Source organism: Saccopteryx bilineata, chromosome 6 (genome assembly GCF_036850765.1).
Source record: "Saccopteryx bilineata isolate mSacBil1 chromosome 6, mSacBil1_pri_phased_curated, whole genome shotgun sequence".
NCBI lineage: Eukaryota > Metazoa > Chordata > Mammalia > Chiroptera > Emballonuridae > Saccopteryx > Saccopteryx bilineata.
This window is the reverse complement of record NC_089495.1, coordinates 162,202,282-162,223,216: the sequence shown is the minus strand read 5'-3', so window position 1 is coordinate 162,223,216 and position 20,935 is coordinate 162,202,282. Positions and strand designations below refer to the sequence as shown.

Genomic DNA, 20,935 nt, shown 5'->3' with positions numbered 1-20,935 from the left:
GCAGCCACAAACCCACCCAAGTTCAAGGGGATGGGAAATAGCTTCCACCTCTCTGTAGGGGAGTGGCAAGCTTCCAGAAGACTGCAAAGCACTGGACATATTGCTGTGGGCATTTTGGGGAAATGCAACTTGCCATAAGCATAATGAGAGCTCCACCCATAGGGTTCGGTGAGGAACACAGGAGACGAACTGTTTAAAGTACGAAGTCCAGTGCTCCCCACATAGTGAGCCCCCAGTCTCATCAGCCATTTTCTCTCCTGTTCCCTCTCTGTCTCTGTCCCTCTCAGGCCTGCCTCTGAGGAACAGCCTATCAGAACTAGTGTGTGTGTGTGTGTGTGTGTGTGTGTGTGTGTGTGTGTGTGGCTGCCGATGGCCTGTGGCCTGAGTGGGGGCTCGATGGTGGGTATGGAGGGGCCTCTGTGGGACTGTGCAGCTGCCCTTTGTCCTTGTTTCTGTTTCCTCCAGCAGGTTCTTTCTGTTGATTGCCAGCTTCCTGTTTCTGGCCTTGCTGAAGGTCGTCCTCTTCCTGAGCTTTGCCTATGCTGCGATTTGGTTGGCCTGACCTCACTGTTGCCTTTGAGGATGTGGTAGGGCCAGCCCACACTGTGGCTCCCACCCAGTGGGTCCCTCTCTGCTTCCACAAGTCTCAGCCCCTCCACTCAAAACTCAGCCTTGATGCATCCCTAGGATGTGAAACTGAGAAGTTGGCTCCACCAAGGAAATTTTGTGCCCAGCAACTGATTCAGCTTTCCCGGATCCTCTTCTGGTGGCCTAGCAAAGCGGACATGGTGCAAAGACGTGGGCTCTGGACTCATATGGATAGGTATTGAGTCCCTGTGATGCCACTTACTCACCATGTGACCCAGGAGAGATCATCTGATGGCTGTCATCATCTGTTTCTTGGTTTTGTATATATTGGCGATAATAGGTGCTGGGCACTGGCCACGTAGGAGGGGTTCCCACGTGGAGCTGCCATTACAATTGCTGGTTTGGGTCCAGCACAACAGGAAGGAAGGTGGGCAAGGGCGGGACCTAGGAGGGGTGAGTCTGGCTTTCTGGGACTCTGGCTTGACTGGACACAATGTGGGGGGGGGAGGGGTGGTGTTAACCCCAGAGGGTCCTGCCTGCGTCTGTCTGAATGCATGGTGCCCAAAGGCATTCAGTAATAGGAAAAGGGACGAGAGGGGGAGCTGAGAGCTTTGCCCCTACATGCAGTAGGCCTGTTTCAGTTAGTTCACGCTCATCTCTGGGAATGTCGGGCTGTGGCCGTGATATGTGGCCAAAGTCTGAAAACTAAACTTCTGGAATGCTCACAGAGTCCCTGATTAGTGAGGTTACTCTGTACCTTTGGGGCAGTGGATCAGCCCCCGATTTCTGAGAGACCGGGTGGAGTGGCACAATCTGGGCCTGGGGTCGGGAGGTGACTGGGAACTGCAGGGCTGCAGGTGACGGGGAGAACGAGCCGTTGCAGGCAGAGCTGGGTGTAGGTCTGGGGATCCTTGGGGATCTTCCCCTCCAAGTGTAACCACAATGCACCCAGAATCAACCGCGGGTGTTCACAGGCAGCAGGATTGGTGACAGAAAAGATCCAGGAGGCACCCAGCTGCTGTCCTGGAGAAGTCAAACAGGACCCTGAATTGATCTTAAGGTGCCCTTGATGGTCCAGACTGAGGGATTTTGGTAAGACTTGAGGAATCGCTGCCTTTTTTTTTTTTTTTACCTGACTAAAATATCCATGTCAAACTGACAGCGGAATCAAAGGGGGAAATCACATTGTGAACTGTTCGTGAAAGCTGTGCTCCACTTGAATGACACAGGTTCTGGCTGTAGACTCAACAGCCAAGTGCTTCCATTCTGGACAGTGGTCCCTCAGGTTGTGCACTTACCCTGGGACCAGCAATCCTGCTCTGGGACAGTCTATCCCAGGTCTGTAGGGGACGTGCTAGAGGATGTTCATCAGGGCACTGTTCATGGTGCCAGTGAGTTGGGGGCAACCTGGTGTCCAACATGGAGGGAGTGACAGTAAATTGGTGCCTGCCATGGAATACAGCAGAAGTTGAAGAAAAACTCTGAATACATGGCAATGTGGATGGGGCACAGGACCAGGTGCTGAGTGAGGAAAGCCAAACCAGAATGAGATCAATGGCACCAAACCTCTCAGCTAAATTAAAACATATACATATGTCTCCAAAAGCAAGCATATACATCTTTTTTTTTTTTTGTACTTTTCTGAAGCTGGAAACGGGAGGCAGTCAGACAGACTCCCGCATGCGCCCGACCGGGATCCACCCAGCACGCCCACCAGGGGGCGATGCTCTGTCCATCCGGGGTGTCGCTCTATCGCGACCAGAGCCACTCTAGCTCCTGGGGCAGAGGCGAAGGAGCCATCCCCAGCGCCCGGGCCATCTTTGCTCCAATGGAGCCTCAGCTGCAGGAGGGGAAGAGAGAGACAGAGAGGAAGGAGAGGGGGAGGGGTGGAGAAGCAGATGGGCGCCTCTCCTGTGTGCCCTCTCTGGGAATCGAACTCGGGACTTCCACGCCAGGCCGATGCTCTACCACGGAGCCAACTGGTCAGGGCCGCATATACATCTTATGATGACATAAATACAATGATAGATAAAAAGGCATTAGAATGGTTGTCTTTGGAATCAGGGGGGTATGAGTGGGGAATGGAATTAAAAGGACTAAATTTTAAAAAGTGACAGGTAAGAGGGAGGCTTTCTGGACCAATGAACTCAACCCACAGGGCCTGAGGTAACCTCCAAAGACCAAACAAAACAGCAAAAATGAAAACAGAACCTGGAAAAGCATGTTGGGCAGGTACAGTAGCATGACATAGCCCAGGTACCGCGGTGGCTCAGAGGCAGGGGCTCAGTTCTGCCAAGGTGGGGATGGGAGGGAAGACTTTATCTGCACTTTGAAGGAAGTTGAGAAGGTCCAGGGGACCGAGGAAAGTGAGTGGGAGTCTGGAAGGGCATTGAGAAAACACTGTGTGTGTAGGCCTGCTGAATCGATGGAGCACCTATTATTTGGGACCTAGACATCTCTTGGAATCCTGGAGCCCAGAGTGAGCCCTGGAGGACAGACAGGGAGAGGGTGGAGGCCAGACAGGATCTGGGTCCCTGAGGCCTTGAGTATCATGCTACAGTCTGCACTTGACTGCAGCTAACTGGAGATAGTGAAGGTCTGAGAGCAGAGAAGCCACTAAATCGAAATTCAAAGCTTCCTCATTTTCTTTCAATAGTATCACCAACTTCTTCAATCTTTACCCACCAGTGGATTTGAGACCTGTGAGGACCAACTCTTAACTCTGGGGCTCTAGTTCTATGGCAATTGCTTGTTTGGACTTGGTTTGAGTTCTTTCCAGAGTTGGTCTGGCACCAGAAAAGTTCTTTCCTCAATCATTACTTTCTTAAGGTTTTAACTCATATTACTCCTTCTGCCCACTGGCTCTTTCCACACCCCACCGCTCAACTGAGATTTGTGAGCTTGATGAGGTGATGTCTGGTTTCAGGACCTCTTTGAGCTTCTGTTTTCTATTCGTAAAGTGAGGATAAGGGTACCCGCTTTACAGTTTTGTTGTGAACTTAAGAGATAATATGGGTCCAGCTCCAAGCGCTGGGCTCAGGGAAGAATAGCAGTTGTGGTTACCAGGGTCACTGTCTAGCTTCTTCCAGCTTTTGTAGCTCTGACATCTCCTGTTTTCCTGAAATGCTCAAGGTCTTTCCCAGGAGTGTGAATGTTCCCGCATCCCCACATGGCCAGCCTCCAACTCTGCTGTCAGTGGGGATATCTGTTTTCCCACCTAATGTTCAGAGCTCTGCCCAGGAAGAAAGGCCCACACCTTAGGTGACTGAGCAGAACACACTGACCCAGCCACCATTCCCTTCTCCATGATCTTTACAGAAAGGGAGAAATATCTGTGATGGTCTGGGTTTTGAGATCCAGAAGCTTACTTTTATCAGTAAAAAAAAATGTGTTGGTCCTGGCCGAATAAGTAGTTCAGTTGATTTAGAGCAGGGGTAGTCAACCTTTTTATACCTACCACCCACTTTTGTATCTCTGTTAGTAGTAAAATTTTCTAACCGCCCACCAGTTCCACAGTCATGGTGATTTATAAAGTAGGGAAGTAACTTCACTTTATAAAAGTTATAAAGCAGAGTTACAGCAAGTTAAAACATCTAATAATAATTACTTACCAAGTACTTTATGTCGGATTTTCGCTAAGTTTGGCAGAATAAATCTTTATAAAACAACTTACTATAGTTAAATCTATCTTTTTATTTATGCTTTGGTTGCTCTGCTACCACCCACCATGAAAGCTGAAATGCCCACTAGTGGGCGGTAGGGACCAGGTTGACTACCACTGATTTAGAGCCTTGTTCCGATATGCCAATGTTGAGGGTTCAATCCCCTCATCAGGGCACATACAGGAATTGACCAATGAATGCTTAAATAAGTGGAACAACAAATCAATGTGTCTCTCTCTTTCTCCCTTCCTCTGTCTCTAAAATCAATAAATAAAATTTTTAAAAATTTATGTGTCTAGTTTCAAGAATTAACATCAGCATTTTCAATAAATATAATGACCATATTAGCAACAATGATTTAGACATAAATTTTAAAGTTTGACTTTTGTTAAATTTTGCTTTCCCACTATTATTCCTTTTAAACCGCATCATCATCAAGTGTAAATTCTTTGGGTTGATTTCTCAGTAGTGTGGTGTACTATGAGTCATTTTTCTTTTTAAAAACACAGTATACATGGATAGTACACATTTTGAATCCGTGCTTGTTTAAAATGTCTCTTTCTCTATGAGTTATACCATTTTTGTGTATTGATTTTTTTCTCTCAAAATCCCATACACATTACTCCATTGCATATGTATGTATATTTAATTGTATATGGTATATAAGATACACACATATATGCATTTAATTGTAAAATATATTTAATCTAGAGGAGACTGCATATAGCACATATGTATAGTTAGCAGAGTAAATTTAAAGCAATGTTTATATAACTACCAATGAGGTCAAGAAGTAGAATGTTGTCAGTACCTATGTGCTTTGTTGTTTAGTCTAAGGCCCAACCTGCATACCATATTTCATCAGATACAGCAAAAGAGGGAAAATAAAAAATCATAGTCTCACAGGAAAGGTTAGAAATGGCAGATAATTTGGCAAAGAGTTCTGAAAGGTAGTGAAGTTTAAGACCATAGATATTGACCTCTGGAGAAAAAGAAGGGAAAGTATAATTAGAAGCCACTGACGGGTATCATTGCTGAATTAGCTTTTCAGGTACCCTTATCTTAGAGAAGATTATGCTTCTGCTATGTAAGCTGGACTGGAGGGAATGTACCACTAGCTGTGAGACCAGATGAGAAGCTATTTTACTGTCCAGGACTATTCTAAAGATATTTAGCATTCACTGAGCAGTTACTATGTTCCAGGCACTGTGCCAAGCATTTTAATTGCATTCTCTCATTTACTCCTGCAAGATAAGAATGATTGCTATATATTATTCTCTTAATATTTTATAGATGAGGAAACTGAGGAGCGTGATTTAGCAACATGCGCAATGGCACATGGTTAGTAAATGATGGAGATGGGATTTGAGTCTCTGCTCAAATCTATGTTCTTAACCAACACCCTTTTACTGAATTAGGTTAATAGCATACAACCAGGAGGAGGGTCCCCTTGGGGGAGTCAGAAAACTGGGTCTGGAACCCAGGAAGGATTTAAGTTTGAGGAAGAAGTATGAAGTCTTCTGCATCAGGTAATTGTTGAGAGAGATATGGAGGGAGTCCTCACCCTAAATCTTTAGGTGGGGGTGTTTTATGACCCAAAGGTAGGCAGCCAGAGAGAAGGGGCAGCTGATAAGATCAAGGAACAGTCCCAGAAATGAAGGAGAGAGAGGCAGGAGACACAAGGTCTCCTCTGTTGGAGGTCTCATATATTGGGATTGACTTTCACAAAAGTGGGACCCAAGCATTATATTTCCCTAAGTAAGGGAAAAAGCAGATTTTCCTTATGCTTAGCCCATTCTCTGACATGTCTCTTCCTCTTTTTCTAAGTAAGACTTCAAATTAGGAAGTAGAGGAGAGATTAAAAAGGAAGTAGATGACACAGAAATACACAGGAAACTTGAACAAGTAGAGGGTGGGTGATCCAGGCTCTGTTGCAAACATCAGGATTCCAGTTGTGACTTGGATTTGCTGGGGACACCAGCCAGGGATATAGGACGGAACATGTGGCTGCCTCTAACTCTGCTCCTTCTCTGCCTCCCCGGTGAGTGGGGCTGGGGTTTGGGAAGCCTGCTATTACAGAGGGAAGGGCAGAAGGTAGAAGTGTGTCCTGAGTTCAAGCCAGAGGCTAAGTGACAGCAGAAATGGGAAGGACACACTCATCCATCCAGCTATATATTCTTCTATGCATTTAAACAGTCATCCACAATTCTGTTTCTCAGTTCACATTGTTCATTGGATTCCTCAAATGAGTGAGGTCATATGATATTTTTCTTTCTCTGCCTGGCTTATTTCACTTAACATAATAGTTTCCATGTCCATCCATGTTGTAGCAAAAGGTAAGATTGAGACAGAGGAGAGATCAAAGGAAAAGATCAGAGGAAAAGAGAACAGAGGGAAAGGGGATGATAGGATGGGATAATCTTGAAGGGAAAAGGGGAGGGCGCTATGGGGAGGGGGCAAGGGAGATGTTGAGGGGAATATGGGGGAGGGGGATGCATTCGGGGCAACACTAGAATCTATGTAAACAGAATAAACTAAAATCAATAAATTTTTTTTTAAAAAAATAAACGGTCATCCACAGATCCTACATACACATATCGAGCACCAACTGTGTGCCAGGACTGTTCCAAATAAGAGCAATTTCTGCACTCAGGGGCTCCTGGAACGAGTCAATAATTACGATACAGCATGGGACTTGATACAGAAGCGACTCACCATAGCTTAAGCAAGAGTGTTGAGCTGGGAAAGACAGAAAGTTCAGGAATTTGTAGTGGTTCTGTTTTATTGGAGTTTAGTTGAAAAGAGTTTGAAAGATTTGTTATAAGTAACGGAGAGTCCAAAATGCCATTCTCAGCATCCACCTTAAATATTTTCGAGTCAAGGTGTGGTATGAGCAAGTAAATAAAATTGTCCGTCAAAGGCTGCGTGTTCAGAAGAGAAGCTCTTAGAAAAGACATTCCAAATGCATGGGGCACAGTTTTTTTCCCTTGTGAGAAGTAGGTTTAGGATAAAAATGAGAGGGTATTCTTCATGTCTGCAGAATAATTTTAGTGGTTGGGTGTCCTCATGAAGCATAGAACCTGTCCAACACAACAGACTCCCCCAGAAATGTGGCAGGAAAGGCAGAGATTTGAAAGAATAAACCAGCTGGGTGACAGTGACCAAAACCAGTGTAGTTTTCCAGTATGTGTAATGGATGGGTAGACTGGCTGATCTCCGAGGTGTCCTAAACCCGTCATAATCCAGGTCTTAGACTCAGAAAGACATTTGAAAGAGATGCATTTCAGTACAGATGGGAAAGGCTCAAAATGTCTTAAAAGACGACAACAAGGATGATCATGGACACTTTGTGAATCGCCGTAGTGAATGGAGCGGGCAACCAAAGCGGTGGTGGCCGGACCCAGCTTGCCCGGGCATGTGAGGGACTCGTAGGAGTGTGTTTTTCCAACTTTATGTTCCGGGACAGCACGTGGTTAGCCTGCAATCAGTCGTGGTGAGAGTATGTACACCGGGGAAATTGTCAGATATGATACTAAAAACCAGGGCTTCTCGCACCCTCCCCTGTGGAGAGCTGGTTTACCAGCTTGTCACTGCTTGTTTAAATCTGCTTGCTTAAATGAGATAAAATTACCTGAACGCCCTAGCCTGGGTGCAGTGAACCTGATGATGGGGAAAAAACACTTCCCTCCCCTCATGGGCAACTGGCTGACCCTCCCACCGCACAGGCCCACCTTTCCGTCCAGGGCACTTTGCCGCTGCGGCTCAGATGAAAACTTCAACTTCACTTGCAAAGATTCTCATTTCAGGTCTCCCTTTCCATCCTAGCTCCTGGTTCAGCCCCTTCCTGTCTTTCCAGGCCATTACGACTGTGATTTCAGGTGGTCAGCTCATTCCCCAAATCTGTGTCAGGAAGCCTTGTTAGGCTGTTTAGCTGAAAGGAGTTGGAAAGATTTGTTAGGAAGAAGTAATGCAGGGTCTAAAATGCCCTTCTCGGCATCCAACTGAAATGTTTTCAACCTGTGAGGTTGGAGTTTTCATCCGAGCCCCAGCTGCAAAGGGCCCTGGAGGGAGAGGAGGGAAAGGTGGGTGTCTGCGGTCCTCCTCAGGGACCCTGCCCCTCTCAGGGGCCCAGTGTGTGACGGATGAGTGTGCTGATTCTCCCCAGAGAGTAGCTGAGAGCCGGAGATTGATTTTCCCTCCCTTGAGGATGTGTGGAGAGCAGAGCAAACAAGATGTAAGATGAGTAAACAAGTCTGAGTTGCACAAAGCTCCAAAATGCAGAGGCCTCGCACGAAGGGAGTTCTGTGGGTGCACGCTCCAATCTCACACCCGGCAGAAGCTGCCGGCCTGAGACAGGGCAGGACAGACAGCTCTCTTCGCTCCCATCTCCAGCTTTGGTCCAACTCTCCTGTCCCCAAGGGGCAAGGTCCCTGTGTGCTTATTCAGTGTTTTTGGGCTCCCAGATCTCAGCTGTCTACTTCTCCTGCTGACCTTCTGGTTTAGGTCCTAAGCTCAGGGCCCCTCCTAGTACCCATCGCTGAGGCTAGAACAGAACTGTCCACACCTTCTCGGCAACTTTCCTGCTGGCCTTTCAGGTGTATGCTGCTGCTGTTACTGGCGCTCACTGGGAAGGGGTTCTGCAATGTGGTTTGTATTTTCCAGGCTGTTTGGCCCTCGGAGGCTCCAGCTTTGTGACGGGCATCACTGGGAGATCCCTGACCATAAGGTGTTGGTATGATGAGGGATACAGGGGGTATAATAAATACTGGTGTCGAGGACAGCATGACACAGATTGTGACAATATTGTGGAGACCAAGGGAAAAGAAACAGAAGAGAGAAATGGCCGTGTGTCCATCAGAGATGAAGCCGATGACCTCACCCTCACAGTGACTATCAGGAACCTCAACGCAGCTGATGCTGGGACCTACTGGTGTAAAATTCAGACAGTGTTCATCTGGGATTCGTGGTCACGTGACCCCTCGTTTCAGGTTCAGGTGTCTGTTGCCCCAGGTAAGAGCACCCCACACTGCAGCAGCAGACCTCCTGGGATATGATTGTGCATGGGGATAAGGATGGGGGCTATACTAAAGAGTGTCTCTGGTTCTTGTCTTGTCCTGAGCCTCAGTGGTGTTGGGAGGAGCCTATGACGTGGGCAGGGAGAGAGGTGGCTGATCCTTCAGCCTTGCAGGGGCCGGGGCCTCACCTCATTGCTCGAGAGGACCCTCCATGCTGAGCCAAGGCTATTACCACCAGCCCTTCAGAAATACATACCAAAGGAAATAAACTCTTTGTGCACACCTCTTCAGCTTGCTCACAGGACATGCCCTCTACCACGTGGTCCTGAAACTGGCCTCGCTCCTCTTGTTTCAAGAGGTAGGCTTTCTGAGGGAGAGCTGCTGTCTTCTGCTCCCCACGTGCTGCAGAACCAGCCAGCCACGCCCGTGTTCTCCGGCTCCCATCGCAATTCCAGTCCATTGCCTTCCCAGCCTTTCCACCTGCTTCTTTGAACATTTGTGTCATGTGGGCACATCCACGCTCTACCTCTTCTAGACATGGCCACCCACTGGCTTCCAGGTTACTCCTCCACATGCCATGGGAACCTGGCAGCTTCTCCACCCCAACCCCTGACACTGTCCTAAGAGATACTAATAGCTTGTCAAACATCCTTGTCTCAGGTTTCATGACCTTCTCAACTTCAGTGGCCTGCTTTTCCACTGTTCAGAAGCCCACTTCACGGCAACATCGCAAATTTTGTCACCACAAACTGGTCTGTGTCTACACTACTCAAACTTGCTATTTTCTAGCAACTTTCCATCCTCTGCCCTCCTGTTCTCTCTCCCTGCCCACTGTCCTTCCTCTCAACCCCACAGACACCTCCAGGCCGATGCTCCTTTTCTCCACGTTCTCCCAATTTATTGCCTCCGCTGCCCCTGCTCTGATCTCAGTTCTTTCCAAAGCCAGTTCCAACTCTCATGGTAGACTATATTTTCTTCTCTTACTAGTACCCTCAACTCTTGGGCACCATTTTCCTATCCAGCTTTCAAAACTCTCATCCCTGAATTCATCCTAAAATTAGGCTGACTACTTATCGGGGTTTGCCCAAGACTGAGAGATTTCTTGAGGTGTGGGGCTTTCAACTCAAGAAGTGGAAAAGTCCCAGGAAAATTTGGGCAAGCTGGTCACCCTACCTAAAATCTGTCTGCTCCAGTACTGCTGGAACAAAGCCACACTAGTTCATGGCTCCTATGACCACTCTTCCATTTTTCTACCTTACTTAGAGCTAATAGGATACCAGGCTGAACTCTCTCAGTTTCTTTCCATCTTCACCTGCCCACTTCCGTTCAGCCTAACCCATTCTTCTCTCTTCCCTTTTTAGGTTGAAGCTAATGTCTTCTCCCCCAGTTCAAGAACAAGCCTCCTGCAGCTGGCTTTTCACCCCATGGCTCGTTGCCTCCTCATCCCCTTGAGCCAAATTCCCTCTCTGCTTATCTGTGTCCTTTCTCCATCTGTTACCCACACTCTCTCCTCTTTCTCATCACTGTTCTTCACCACAGCCTATACCATGCCCATGTCTCTCATCTTCTGAAATCATCTTGTAATCCTGCACCTTCCTCTAGGCATGACCATTTCTCCTTTCCCTTCTTTCTGCTCGCCTGTGAGTTGGTGAGGTACCTTCCCTCCTGGTGCCGCTGCTGTACCCGGCAGAGTGCCACTCCAGTGCCCACCAATCTCTACTGAAGTGAGTCAATCTGTGTAGGTGTTTCTTCCTCTCCCCAAGGGCAGGGATGGTGCCATATCCACCAACAAACCCCTAACAGTGAGGACGTCAAAGGTTGTTGGGTGAATCTGAGCCAATGTTCGGTGCCCTTGTGAAGGACTGAGCCTCTGGGATGACTGCTTTTTGGGGACATCATGAGGTTAAGATAGAGTGGGGTTGGGGGAATAGGCTATGCCAACAGTCTGGACCCCTGAGATCCTTGGGAGGAACTGGTTGACACTTTGTGTGTGTGTGTGTGTGTGTGTGTGTGTGTGTGTGACAGAGACAGAGAGAGACAGAGAGAGGGACGGATCAGGACAGACAGACTGGAAGGGAGAGAGAAGAGAAGCAGCAATTCTTTGTTGTGGCACCTTAGTTTGTCATTGATTGCTTTCTCATATGTGCCTTGACCAGGTGGCTACAGCAGACCAAGTAACCTTTGCTCAAGCCAGCGACCTTGAGTTCAAGCTGGTGAGCTGTGCTCAAACCAGATGAGTCCGCGCTCGAGCTGGCAACCTTGGGGTTTTGAATCTGGATCCTCTGCATCCCAGTCCAACACTCTATCCACTGTGCCACCGCCTGGTCAGGCTGGCTGACACTTATCTCCACCCCAGCCATGGGTTAAAGTTACCTGAGTTTCCATATGAAGGGAGATTGGAGCCCCTCCCACAGTCTCTGCGAGGCTCTGGACCCTCTTCATTCAGACTCCTCCCTGCCCCTTCTCTGCCCTGGTGCTCCTCATCAAGCTGGGAACCCCTGAGAGACCCCTACTCTCATCACGGGAAGAATAAGACTTGGTTGGAAAGAACAACCTGGTACTTATTAGAGGTGACTCACTTGTGGCCAGTTCTGGAAAAGTCTCACTAGTCCCTCCATCCAGGAGGTGGCCTGGGTTTGGCTTCAGGCTATCTCTTGAGCCCCTCCAGAGTCAACCAGGTGTTCAGTGCACAACTGAGGAGAGAGCAATGCCTGATGTGTGATTGTATCTCCAGCACCTCCTCCGACCACAACGCAGACCACAACGCAGACCACAATGCAGACCACAACGCAGACCACACCTCCATTCCTGATGGTGACTTCCGGGCAAAACTTCACCAACCAATGTTTCCTCACTGCCCAGGGTAAGGGACTAAGGCCTTGAAGCCACAGAGAAGGTTAAGCAACTTCATGGGACCCTGGGTTTGGGGCTGGCAAAACACTGTGTCTTTTTTCCTCACTGTCTGTTGAGTTTTTCTCCAACTCTGGTCCTGATATTTCATTCTTGAATGCTACATAGGGATTCTGAGTGGGAAATGTCATTTGTTCTGTGAATACTCCAGCCCATTGGGCAGCTGCAGGGATACAGGTGAAGGCTGATTTCAGTTGGCCATGCAGCCCCTCCTCCCGTCCCTGCCCTATCCCATTCCTTCCCACTCAGTTCTGGACTTGGAGTCCTGGTTCCCTGGTCCCCCAACCCAGGCTCGCTCCCAAAGGTCTTTGCTCTGCTGGAGATCCTGGCCCCACGAGCTGCTCGTGGAACTGTGGGCAGACGGGCCGGCTCCAGGCTGGAGCTTGGACCTGTCCTCCTCCTCTCAAAAATACCAAAGAAGGTATCGAATGCTGGTGCCTGAACCTGAAGGGAAGGGACAAGGGCTTTAAAGTGTGGGTTTCAAGACGTGATAAAGAGGATACTGAGGGCCAAGGGAACAGAGAGGGAGAGCTCGACGCACACTCCAAAAATAAACCCGGCCTGGTTCCTCTTCTCTCTTTTCTCCATCACCTCTCAGTGAGAATCTTGAGGGCAGTTCTCAACTAAGGGAGCAGAGGTGACAGAAGCCCCAATCAGAGGCCCTGGAGTGGGTGCCTTCTAAATCTGATTCTGAGTTATTTGGGCTCTAAAATCAGGACACGGGAAGAAGTAGGGACAAAAGGGTCTTGGGGCCTCCCTGAGGAGGCAACTGATTTCCTGCTGGCCTGTCCCCCACAGGTTGTCCGCTCAGCATTGCCCACCTCCTGTTCATGATCTTCCTGAAGCTGCCCCTGTTCCTGAGCATACTTGGTGCCATCGTCTGTGTGAACCGGCGTCAGAGGGGACCCGGAGGGAGACAGAGCCAGCCTGACCAGGGGAATCCACCAGGCCGTTCACCAGCTCCAGTCACAACCTGTCCAGGAATACAGAGCTTCACATTGGACAAGAGAGACCTGCAGACACTGTATTCCAGGGCAAGGAGGCAGTAGTACCTGGATTCTGGAAGAACTCAAGCCTTCTAAGGGTATCGTTCTTGTGCCTCAAAGGTGGGTCCTGGATATCAAAGGGCACTCGCTCTGGTCCTCAAGTGAGGGAGAGATGAGTCTCCGGACTCCTAAGTGGGGTCCTCTTTTCTCCTCTCCAGATCTTCTACTTTCTTGCCCTCATGCACCTCTTTCAAGGGAAAAAATTCTCTGGAAGTTGTGTGCTCAGAAGCCTGGCTCTTGACTCTTCTCCTTGCCACAAAATCTTCTTAACTCTTATTATCCCCCAGGGCAATGACCACTTCCTCCCTGCAGGCAGGAGGCTCCCTGAGGACACGCCCTTCAGAACTTCAGTCCTTGAGCTCCCAGGGCTCTGTCCCCTCCTCTGGGGACACCGGCAACAGTCCCAGGGGAGTTTGGTCCTGACAGAGCACGCTCATGAAGATGCCCACTGTCTTGCACACTCAGGGTTTCTTCTCCTCTTCTGATGCCTCGTGGGCTTCAACCCCTTCGTGTCTCTGTGCCCAGGGAATGTGTGATTGTGCTTAGCACATCTTTGTGTGGGGTGGCCATGGCTGAGCAGTTTCAAGTTAAAGTTCTGGGTTCAGTTGGCACAGCAGTGAGAAAAGAAGGCAGTGGGTGTCCTTAATATCTTCCCTGGAATCCTCGCCCTGGAGGGTGTCCTGTGCACAGAGCTGACGGAGAGTCCTGCTTTATCCACTTTATGAGATGCCTGCCTGGGGCCACCTGCTGACCATACCATTTCCATGGGAGAAGCAGAGAGTTTCCTAAAGACAGAGTGTAGGACAGAGAGGTAAGGAGATAATTTACCACATTGAGATGGTGTGATACCGCAGCCACTGCTGGGCTCCCCTGGCCCAGGAAAGGGATCCTTTGGTTTTTGGATGCTCCCGCCCTGAAGTCTGTAGAGAGGAGTTACACAGTCTGTCACAAGCATCACCATCTCCACTCAACTTCCTACAGCTGGACCAGCCCTCCCCTGAGAGCTGCCCTGAGTGCTGAGTTAGCAGGCAGGACTGCCACGTTCAACACCTGGAGCCTGGTGTGGATCCCACATGGGCAGGGTCATTGACGGCATCTCCAGGAGAGCTCCAGACTCATGCTGCAGGAGAAGTTCAGTCTGACGAGACACATTCATCGTATTAATAAAACACACGGGGGGGAGGGTGGGTAGAAACGCAGTGATGGCAACAGAGAAGGTTATGCTGCACTTTATTTCAAAGAAGCTCGTAAGTCAGTGCAGCATAGGCAGGATGGGTAAGTGCCACAAGAGAGCCAGAGGCAAGATGCTTCAGCAGGGGAAACATGTCAGATTGACAGGATCAGGAAAAGGAGCTGGTGTTTGAGAAGGATGACGTAGGACAGATTTCAGCTGAGTAGGGGTGGGAGGATGAGCAGAGAAGGTAGCCACTCATAGAGGACCTATCAGCAGATGGAGTGTGATGTGAATTTCTTACCATATGTGTGTACCTAAGATTCCAGTGGGGTGACATTTCCTTGTGGCAGTGCAAATGGAGCTAACTTAAGATAGCTAAAATTGGGGCATTTGGCAGAGGCTTAGGACCCAGCTCTTATTTAAACTTTGACTTGAGACACTTGTATGGATTTGAGCAGATCAAAACGAGACCAAGGATATATTTTAGAAAGGCTCATCTAGCAGAAGTGTAGCATTGTCTAAAAGAAAAAGCCTAGGAGTATAGCAGTCTCAAACCTAGAAGACTAGTACAACGGGGCATCAACAGGAAAGTCAGGAGCAGGCTTGGGTGATGCAGAGTTTAGTTTTCTCTGTGGGACTGGGATTACCAAACAAAGAAGTCTAGCAGGAAGCTAGAGATGGGGTTAGCAGAGCATTGATGCTGGAGAGAGACTATGGAGAGTTTAATTGGAGCCCAAGGAGAGGTGAAATCCTCAAGGAAAGAATTCAGAATCAAGGACAGAGCATTTGGAGATCCTATAGTTAAGAACCAGGAAAAAAACCCCCAAAACAACAAAACCCCCCAGGTGTTTGGAGTTCTCTATTTTCTTCCATTGATCTCTGTGTCTATCCCTCCTCTATGACCACATTATCTTGATGAGGCTATATCAGTAAGTCTTAACATCAGATTAACTGATTCCTTAATAAGAGCAGAGTAGAGGTGGAGAACTCCTCTCTCTTTATTCTCAAAAAAAAAATTCTTTTAGGTATTTTAATTCCTTTGCCTTTCTGCATAAACTTTAATTTCTTTTTTTGTGTGTGTGACAGAGACAGAGAGACAGATAGAAACAGACAAACAGTAAAGGAGAGAGATGAGAAGCATCAATTCTTCATTGTGGCCCCTTAGTTGTTCATTGATTGCTTTCTCATATGTCCCTTGATCAGGGGGCTCCAGCAGAGCAAGTGAACCCTTGCTCAGGCGAGAGACCTTGGGCTCAAGCCAGCAACCTTTGGGCTCAAGCCAGCGACCATGGGGTCATGTCTATGATCCCACACTCAAGCCAGCGACCCCGCACTCAAGCTGGTGAGACTGCACTCAAGTTGGATGAGCCCACGTTCAAGCCGGCGACCTTGGGGTTTTGAACCGGAGTCCTCTGTGTTCCAGTCCGATGCTCTATCCACTGTGCCCCTGCCTGGTCAGGTTCCACATAAACTTTAAAGTAAGCCTGTCACCCTGGCTGAGTAGCTCAGCTGGTTAGAGCATCATCCCTGCTGGTTCGATTCCTGGTCAGAGCACATTCAGGAACAGACTGATGTTCCTGTCTCTCTTTCTTTCCCTTCCTCTCTCAGTAAATAAAAAAATCAATCAATCAATCAATAAGAGGATAAAGTAATCTTGTCTTTACCAAAATATCTTGCTCAGGTTTTTTTTTTTTTTTCTTCTGAAGCCGGAAACAGGGAGAGACAGTCAGACAGACTCCCGCATGCGCCCAACCGGGATCCACCCAGCACGCCCACCAGGGGGCAACGCTCTGTCCACCAGGGGGCAATGCTCTGCCCCTCCGGGGCGTCGCTCTGTTGCGACCAGAGCCACTCTAGCGCCTGGGGCAGAGGCCGAGGAGCCATCCCCAGCGCCCGGGCCATCTTTGCTCCAATGGAGCCTCGGCTGCGGGAGGGGAAGAGAGAGACAGAGAGGAAGGAGAGGGGGAGGGGTGGAGAGGCAGATGGCGCTTCTCCTGTGTGCCCTGGCCGGGAATCGAACCCGGGACTTCTGCACGCCAGGCCGACACTCTACCACTGAGCCAACCGGCTAGGGCTCTTGCTCGGGTTTTGATAAGAATTGTGTTAAAGTTACAAATCAGTATTGTGGAATGAATGTTTTTACTATGTTGAGTCTTCTTGTCTACAAAGATGGCGTAGCTCTTAATTTTTAAAGTATTATTTGACTTCCATTGTGAGCATTTTGTAACTTTTAGCATAAAGATGATGGCTATGTTCTGGTCAGTTTATACCCAGGTATTTTTCCTTTTGGGGGGGAACAATTTTGAACAACATTGTGTTTTTCACTTGGTTTCTACATACTTGTTAGTAGTATGTAGAAATATGATTTGTATGTGTGGGTGTCTTGATCTTGTATCCTGTGACCTTGTTAAATTCATTTATCAGTTCTAGCAGATTTTTTTATAGATTTCCTACATAGACAATCGTGTAATCTGTAAAAACGACCGTTTTATTTATTATTTTCTAATGTGTATGCTTTAATGGTGTCCTTGAGGCCCCTGGGAGCTGCTGGAGGTTTTAAACACTCGGATGGCTGTCAGGAGCCCGTGGCATCATGGGTCCACTGTTTTCAGGTGTTTCTACTTTTAAAAGAAAAGCCAGAAGTGAAATTTCTCATGTTTAAATATAAGCATCAAAAACTATTAAAAACTACTGTGATCAAAACAGAACATGTTTGTAAGTCTCTGTGAGTCATGGGTGCAGGATGTAACCTCTGGGTAAAGGAGGAGGATTTGTGGAGCATCATGGCGTCTGTCCAGTATTTACGCCCGGGGCCATCTGGTGTCCTCAGCAGGTTCAGGAACTGATCTTCTCAAGTGCACAGATGGGCCTGCGGGGGTGGCGGGTGGGCCAGCCCCTGGCTGGCTCAGGACAGCTCCAACTCTGCTACCTGACCTTGTGACTGAGGACCAGGGGCCTCACCCCTTTGGGTCTCCTTGTTTCCATATGTGATATGAAGATGCGAGGTTAAGACTTGCATATGGCAGTTTTCAAACGTGGAGGAAAATTCCTTAACATGCTCCCTATTAAGATTTGGGTTTTTTGTCCCTTCCTTAAAATCTGTGGGGCTGTGATTGTATCGACCAGTAACTTGAGCAGTGTTTCTCAATGGAATCTGTTTAGAAATTCTTTTCCCTGAAAACCCTCTCATCTCACAACATTTTAACAACAAAGATGTACTGTACATATGTTTATGTAAAAAGAGTAAAATTTTTTTGCCCTTCGAGAACTGATAGTCACCCCCATGGAATGCTTGGGTAAAGCAGGGTGAAACTGACCTCCAAGGAGCCACAAAAGAACCCTGTAGCTCTGTGCTTGGTGTCAATCCCTTGGTGAGTGCCCTGTCCTTGAAGGCCACCAATGTAAATGCAGAGACATGCAGTATTTATATCATTTTAAAATGCCTTCCCATAAATTACTTATTAATTACAGAAGAGAAATGAATAACTTCAACGAATTTTGACAAAGCTATAGTCGTATATGTACCCCCTTATTAAGATCTTGATTAAAATGACAATCACCCAATTATTTAGCCTTAAGAAAACTTCATTAAACTTCACTTAGCATGTGAAGACTTTGTAATTCTTGAGATGTTAATATACCGCAATCATTACTTTTTTGAAATAGAAAAAATAACATTTAAAAAGTCATCTTTAAAATTCCCCATGTTTTTTTTTGTTCAGGCCTTGTCAATTAAGGTTTGCATCTACACACGAGATTGGTCCTAGCTGCGACCTCTCTGAGGGAATAAAAAGATATCTTCCAGGAGTCTCCTGTTTCCCCTCCCCTAATTCGTGGATACATTCTGTGAGACACATCTAATTCAGGAGTTAGGGTCACTTCACACTCTCTGGAATGTATGGAAATAGCGTAACAAACAATATATATAATCTCAGAGAGCACAGGAAACCCACAGATTTTATAGGACATGCACAGCGCAGACATACTGATGTGAGCTGGGCATCGGTGCAAGCCTATCTTTAATCATCTGCATTCAGGTGATTCTCCACAAGGTACTAAGGCAACAGGAGGTGGAATCAGCACACTTCTGTACTTCTGCCTGTGGAAGGGAGTCTTCGTAAACACACTATGAAGCCTTTTGGTTTAATGTAGGTTTTATACTTATTGGTCGGTCTGGAAACTTGACTCCATTATTAGCTGGAGCCCTAGGCAGTGTCTTGGCCCATTATCTTTGGCAGAGCCACAAGGACAGGAGGCATTGGGAGGATCCACACCGGTGAGACGACAGGAGCTCTGAGGACTCAGTGTGTAAAGGGAACAGCATCTCCTTTCCTTTCTCTGCTCCTGTGGTGGAGACCAGGGTCGGGAGCTGTGGCGAGCATGGAAGGAGCCCACCGTGTTCCCACAGCCAGGACGAGGGGAGTCCTGACCACACCAGGGACCCTTGCCTCTTTTGGAACTGCAGTCCCTGCCCATTACCTGATAAGAGGTCAGGAGGTTCTGCCAGTCTGATGCAGGGTGTTGATGGCGTGGAGCTGAAGTTTTCCTCTCTGACTGGCTTGTTTCCCCCTGGAGTCCCCCTGATGCCTGTTCAAACACATCACCGTGCACAGTAGGCCCCCAAGCAGGGGCACCTTTATGAAGGTCAGGAGCACGAAATGAATGTTGCAGAGCAGGAGCCTGCACAGAGAACATGGCCACAGGAGTGAGACTCTTCAGGGACATCCCACATCTCTGCAGTCCAGACTGGCGCGACACGCAAGCTTTGGTCGCTGCCTTGGCCAGGAAGGTCCCTCTGAGGGGCTCAGTCGTTCTGCCTCCAGTGGTCTGGTTCAGTGTGGCGTCCAGCACCCTCTGTCTGTTTCCCTCCTGCCTTTTGGCTGGTCTCCCATGATTCAATGTCCGCTAGCTCACCTGTAGTCCAGCCAAGCTTAAAGGTTTGCCCTTTCTTATCTTTTTAATTCTACTCTTCTCTCCACCTTATCTCACCCTTTATAAATTCTACCCATCTTTCATGCTGAAATATTTGAAGCAGAGGAAGATTTGCCCCTCCTACTCTTCCCCGAAACCTGGCTTTTGCTGCTGGGTTCTCCTGGGAGGGACTGTTCACAGCTCTGGTCCCCATCTGAGAGCACATATGAAATGTACTTTATCATACATCCCATACAGTAGACACTTGGTGTAGTTAAGACTATTGGGCCCTGAGTCACATATGTTCCTGTCAGTGTGTAAGAATCTGATTGATGCCTCTCACTCAGAGGCGGATTAAGATAAGTTGAAGCCCAGGTGCAGAAGAAAATATTGGGCCCCTTAAAAAAAAGAGAGACAGGGAAAATAAAAATACATGTTAACCGTATTTTTAAATATATAAAAAATATTATGTGCTATTAATGTTAAAATTGTACATATGAAACCAAACTTGGTGTCATTAGAAAAAAGTGTAAAGTTAGGGTTTTGCAGAGCCTTTCAGAAGTCACGGCCCAGGGCATGTGCCCGGTGTGCCTGCCATTAAATCTGCCTCTGCTCTCACCCTGTGCCTCATCCCCTCTGTTAAGACACCCCCCAGAGGTCACCCCAGTTCTATCCCTCAGCTTGCTATGAGCAGGATGAGTCATGTTGATGTCACTAGCGGTTTTCTTGAGGGAGAGAGGCACACTGCATCCCACATCCTAAAAATATCCACTGTGCTCTTTTCAAGTCCTACTGTCTGCTGCCCCCTTCTGTCTCCCAGCCGAGTTTTCTCTTGTGCTTCTTCAGTCCTGATAGGAGTCCTGCATTCTGCAACCTCCACTCTCCAAATTGTTGCGAGCAGGACAAAGCCGGGCTGTGAATCAGGTGCCCCCAAGAACCTCGCCTTATTTGGACTCATCACTGAAAAAACTGTCCAGCAGGGTTCAGGCTCCAAGGAATAAGACCCTTGAGAAAGGAAGAGCGGTGGGCTGGAACAGGGAACTGAGCCGAAGGAGGGTGATTCTGAGAGGCTGGACCCAGAGAGAGAATGGACCTTGACCCTGACTTCATGGGAGCCCACCAGGCTGTGATGAGATGAATCGGGGGCTGGAGCTGCTTGCCGTTTGATGGAAGTTGTTCTTCTTCTTCTTCTTCTTCTTCTTCTTCTTCTTCTTCTTCTTCTTCTTCTTCTTTTTTTTTTTTTTTTTAATTTAGTGAGAGGAGAGGCAGAGACAGTCTCTTGCATGAGCCCCAACCGGGATCCACTCGACAAGCCCACTAGGGGGCGATGCTCTGCCCATCTAGGCCCTTGCTTCGTTGCAACCACAGCTGTTTTTTAGTGCCTGAAGGGGAGGTCATGGAGCCATCCTCAGTGCCTGGGGCCAACTCACTCCAATCTAGTGATAGCTGCAGGCAGGGAGGAGAAGAGAGAGATATACAGAGAGAAGTGAGATGGGGAGGGGTGGAGAAGCAGATGGGCACTTCTCATGTGTGCCCTGGCTGGGAATCAAACCTGGGACATCCACACACTGGGCTGCCACTCTACTATTGAGCCAACTGGCCAGGGTTTGATGGAAGAACTTCTTGACT

General features: G+C 48.1%; 3 protein-coding genes across 6 annotated transcripts in view; all 3 read left to right on the top strand.

Annotated features, from left to right (window-relative positions):
- Window positions 1–4,460, top strand: part of LOC136308020 (CMRF35-like molecule 5) — a 44,712-nt gene extending 40,252 nt beyond the window's left edge. For all 3 annotated transcript variants that reach the window (XM_066235125.1, XM_066235127.1, XM_066235126.1), the window contains exon 5: window positions 466–4,460. In XM_066235125.1, the coding sequence (XP_066091222.1) occupies window positions 466–562 (97 nt within the window). In that variant the 3' untranslated portion in view covers window positions 563–4,460. The remainder of the gene's footprint in view (window positions 1–465) is intronic.
- CD300LF (CD300 molecule like family member f) overlaps window positions 1–20,935 on the top strand; it is a 159,662-nt gene that overhangs the window by 75,545 nt on the left and 63,182 nt on the right. The gene's annotated exons all lie outside the window — the stretch shown is intronic.
- Window positions 6,171–16,059, top strand: CD300E (CD300e molecule). Of its 2 annotated transcripts, XR_010726034.1 has the most exons (5): window positions 6,171–6,291; window positions 8,913–9,260; window positions 12,000–12,128; window positions 12,974–13,281; window positions 15,599–16,059. XR_010726034.1 is itself a non-coding variant. In XM_066235119.1 (4 exons), the coding sequence occupies exons 1-4, from the start codon at window positions 6,252–6,254 to the stop codon at window positions 13,222–13,224; spliced, it is 768 nt and encodes a 255-aa protein (XP_066091216.1). In that variant the 5' UTR covers window positions 6,171–6,251; the 3' UTR covers window positions 13,225–16,059. The 2 variants fall into 2 exon arrangements, 1 of the variants encoding a protein (XP_066091216.1); XM_066235119.1 differs by having other exon boundaries at window positions 12,974–16,059.

Excerpts from the sequence above, each read along its gene's own strand:
- CD300E (XM_066235119.1), top strand. The coding sequence starts at position 6,252 with ATGTGGCTGCCTCTAACTCTGCTCCTTCTCTGCCTCCCCG. Across the intron at positions 6,292-8,912 it reads GCTCCTTCTCTGCCTCCCCG|GCTGTTTGGCCCTCGGAGGC; the intron begins GTGAGTGGGGCT and ends TGTATTTTCCAG. Across the intron at positions 12,129-12,973 it reads ATGTTTCCTCACTGCCCAGG|GTTGTCCGCTCAGCATTGCC; the intron begins GTAAGGGACTAA and ends TGTCCCCCACAG.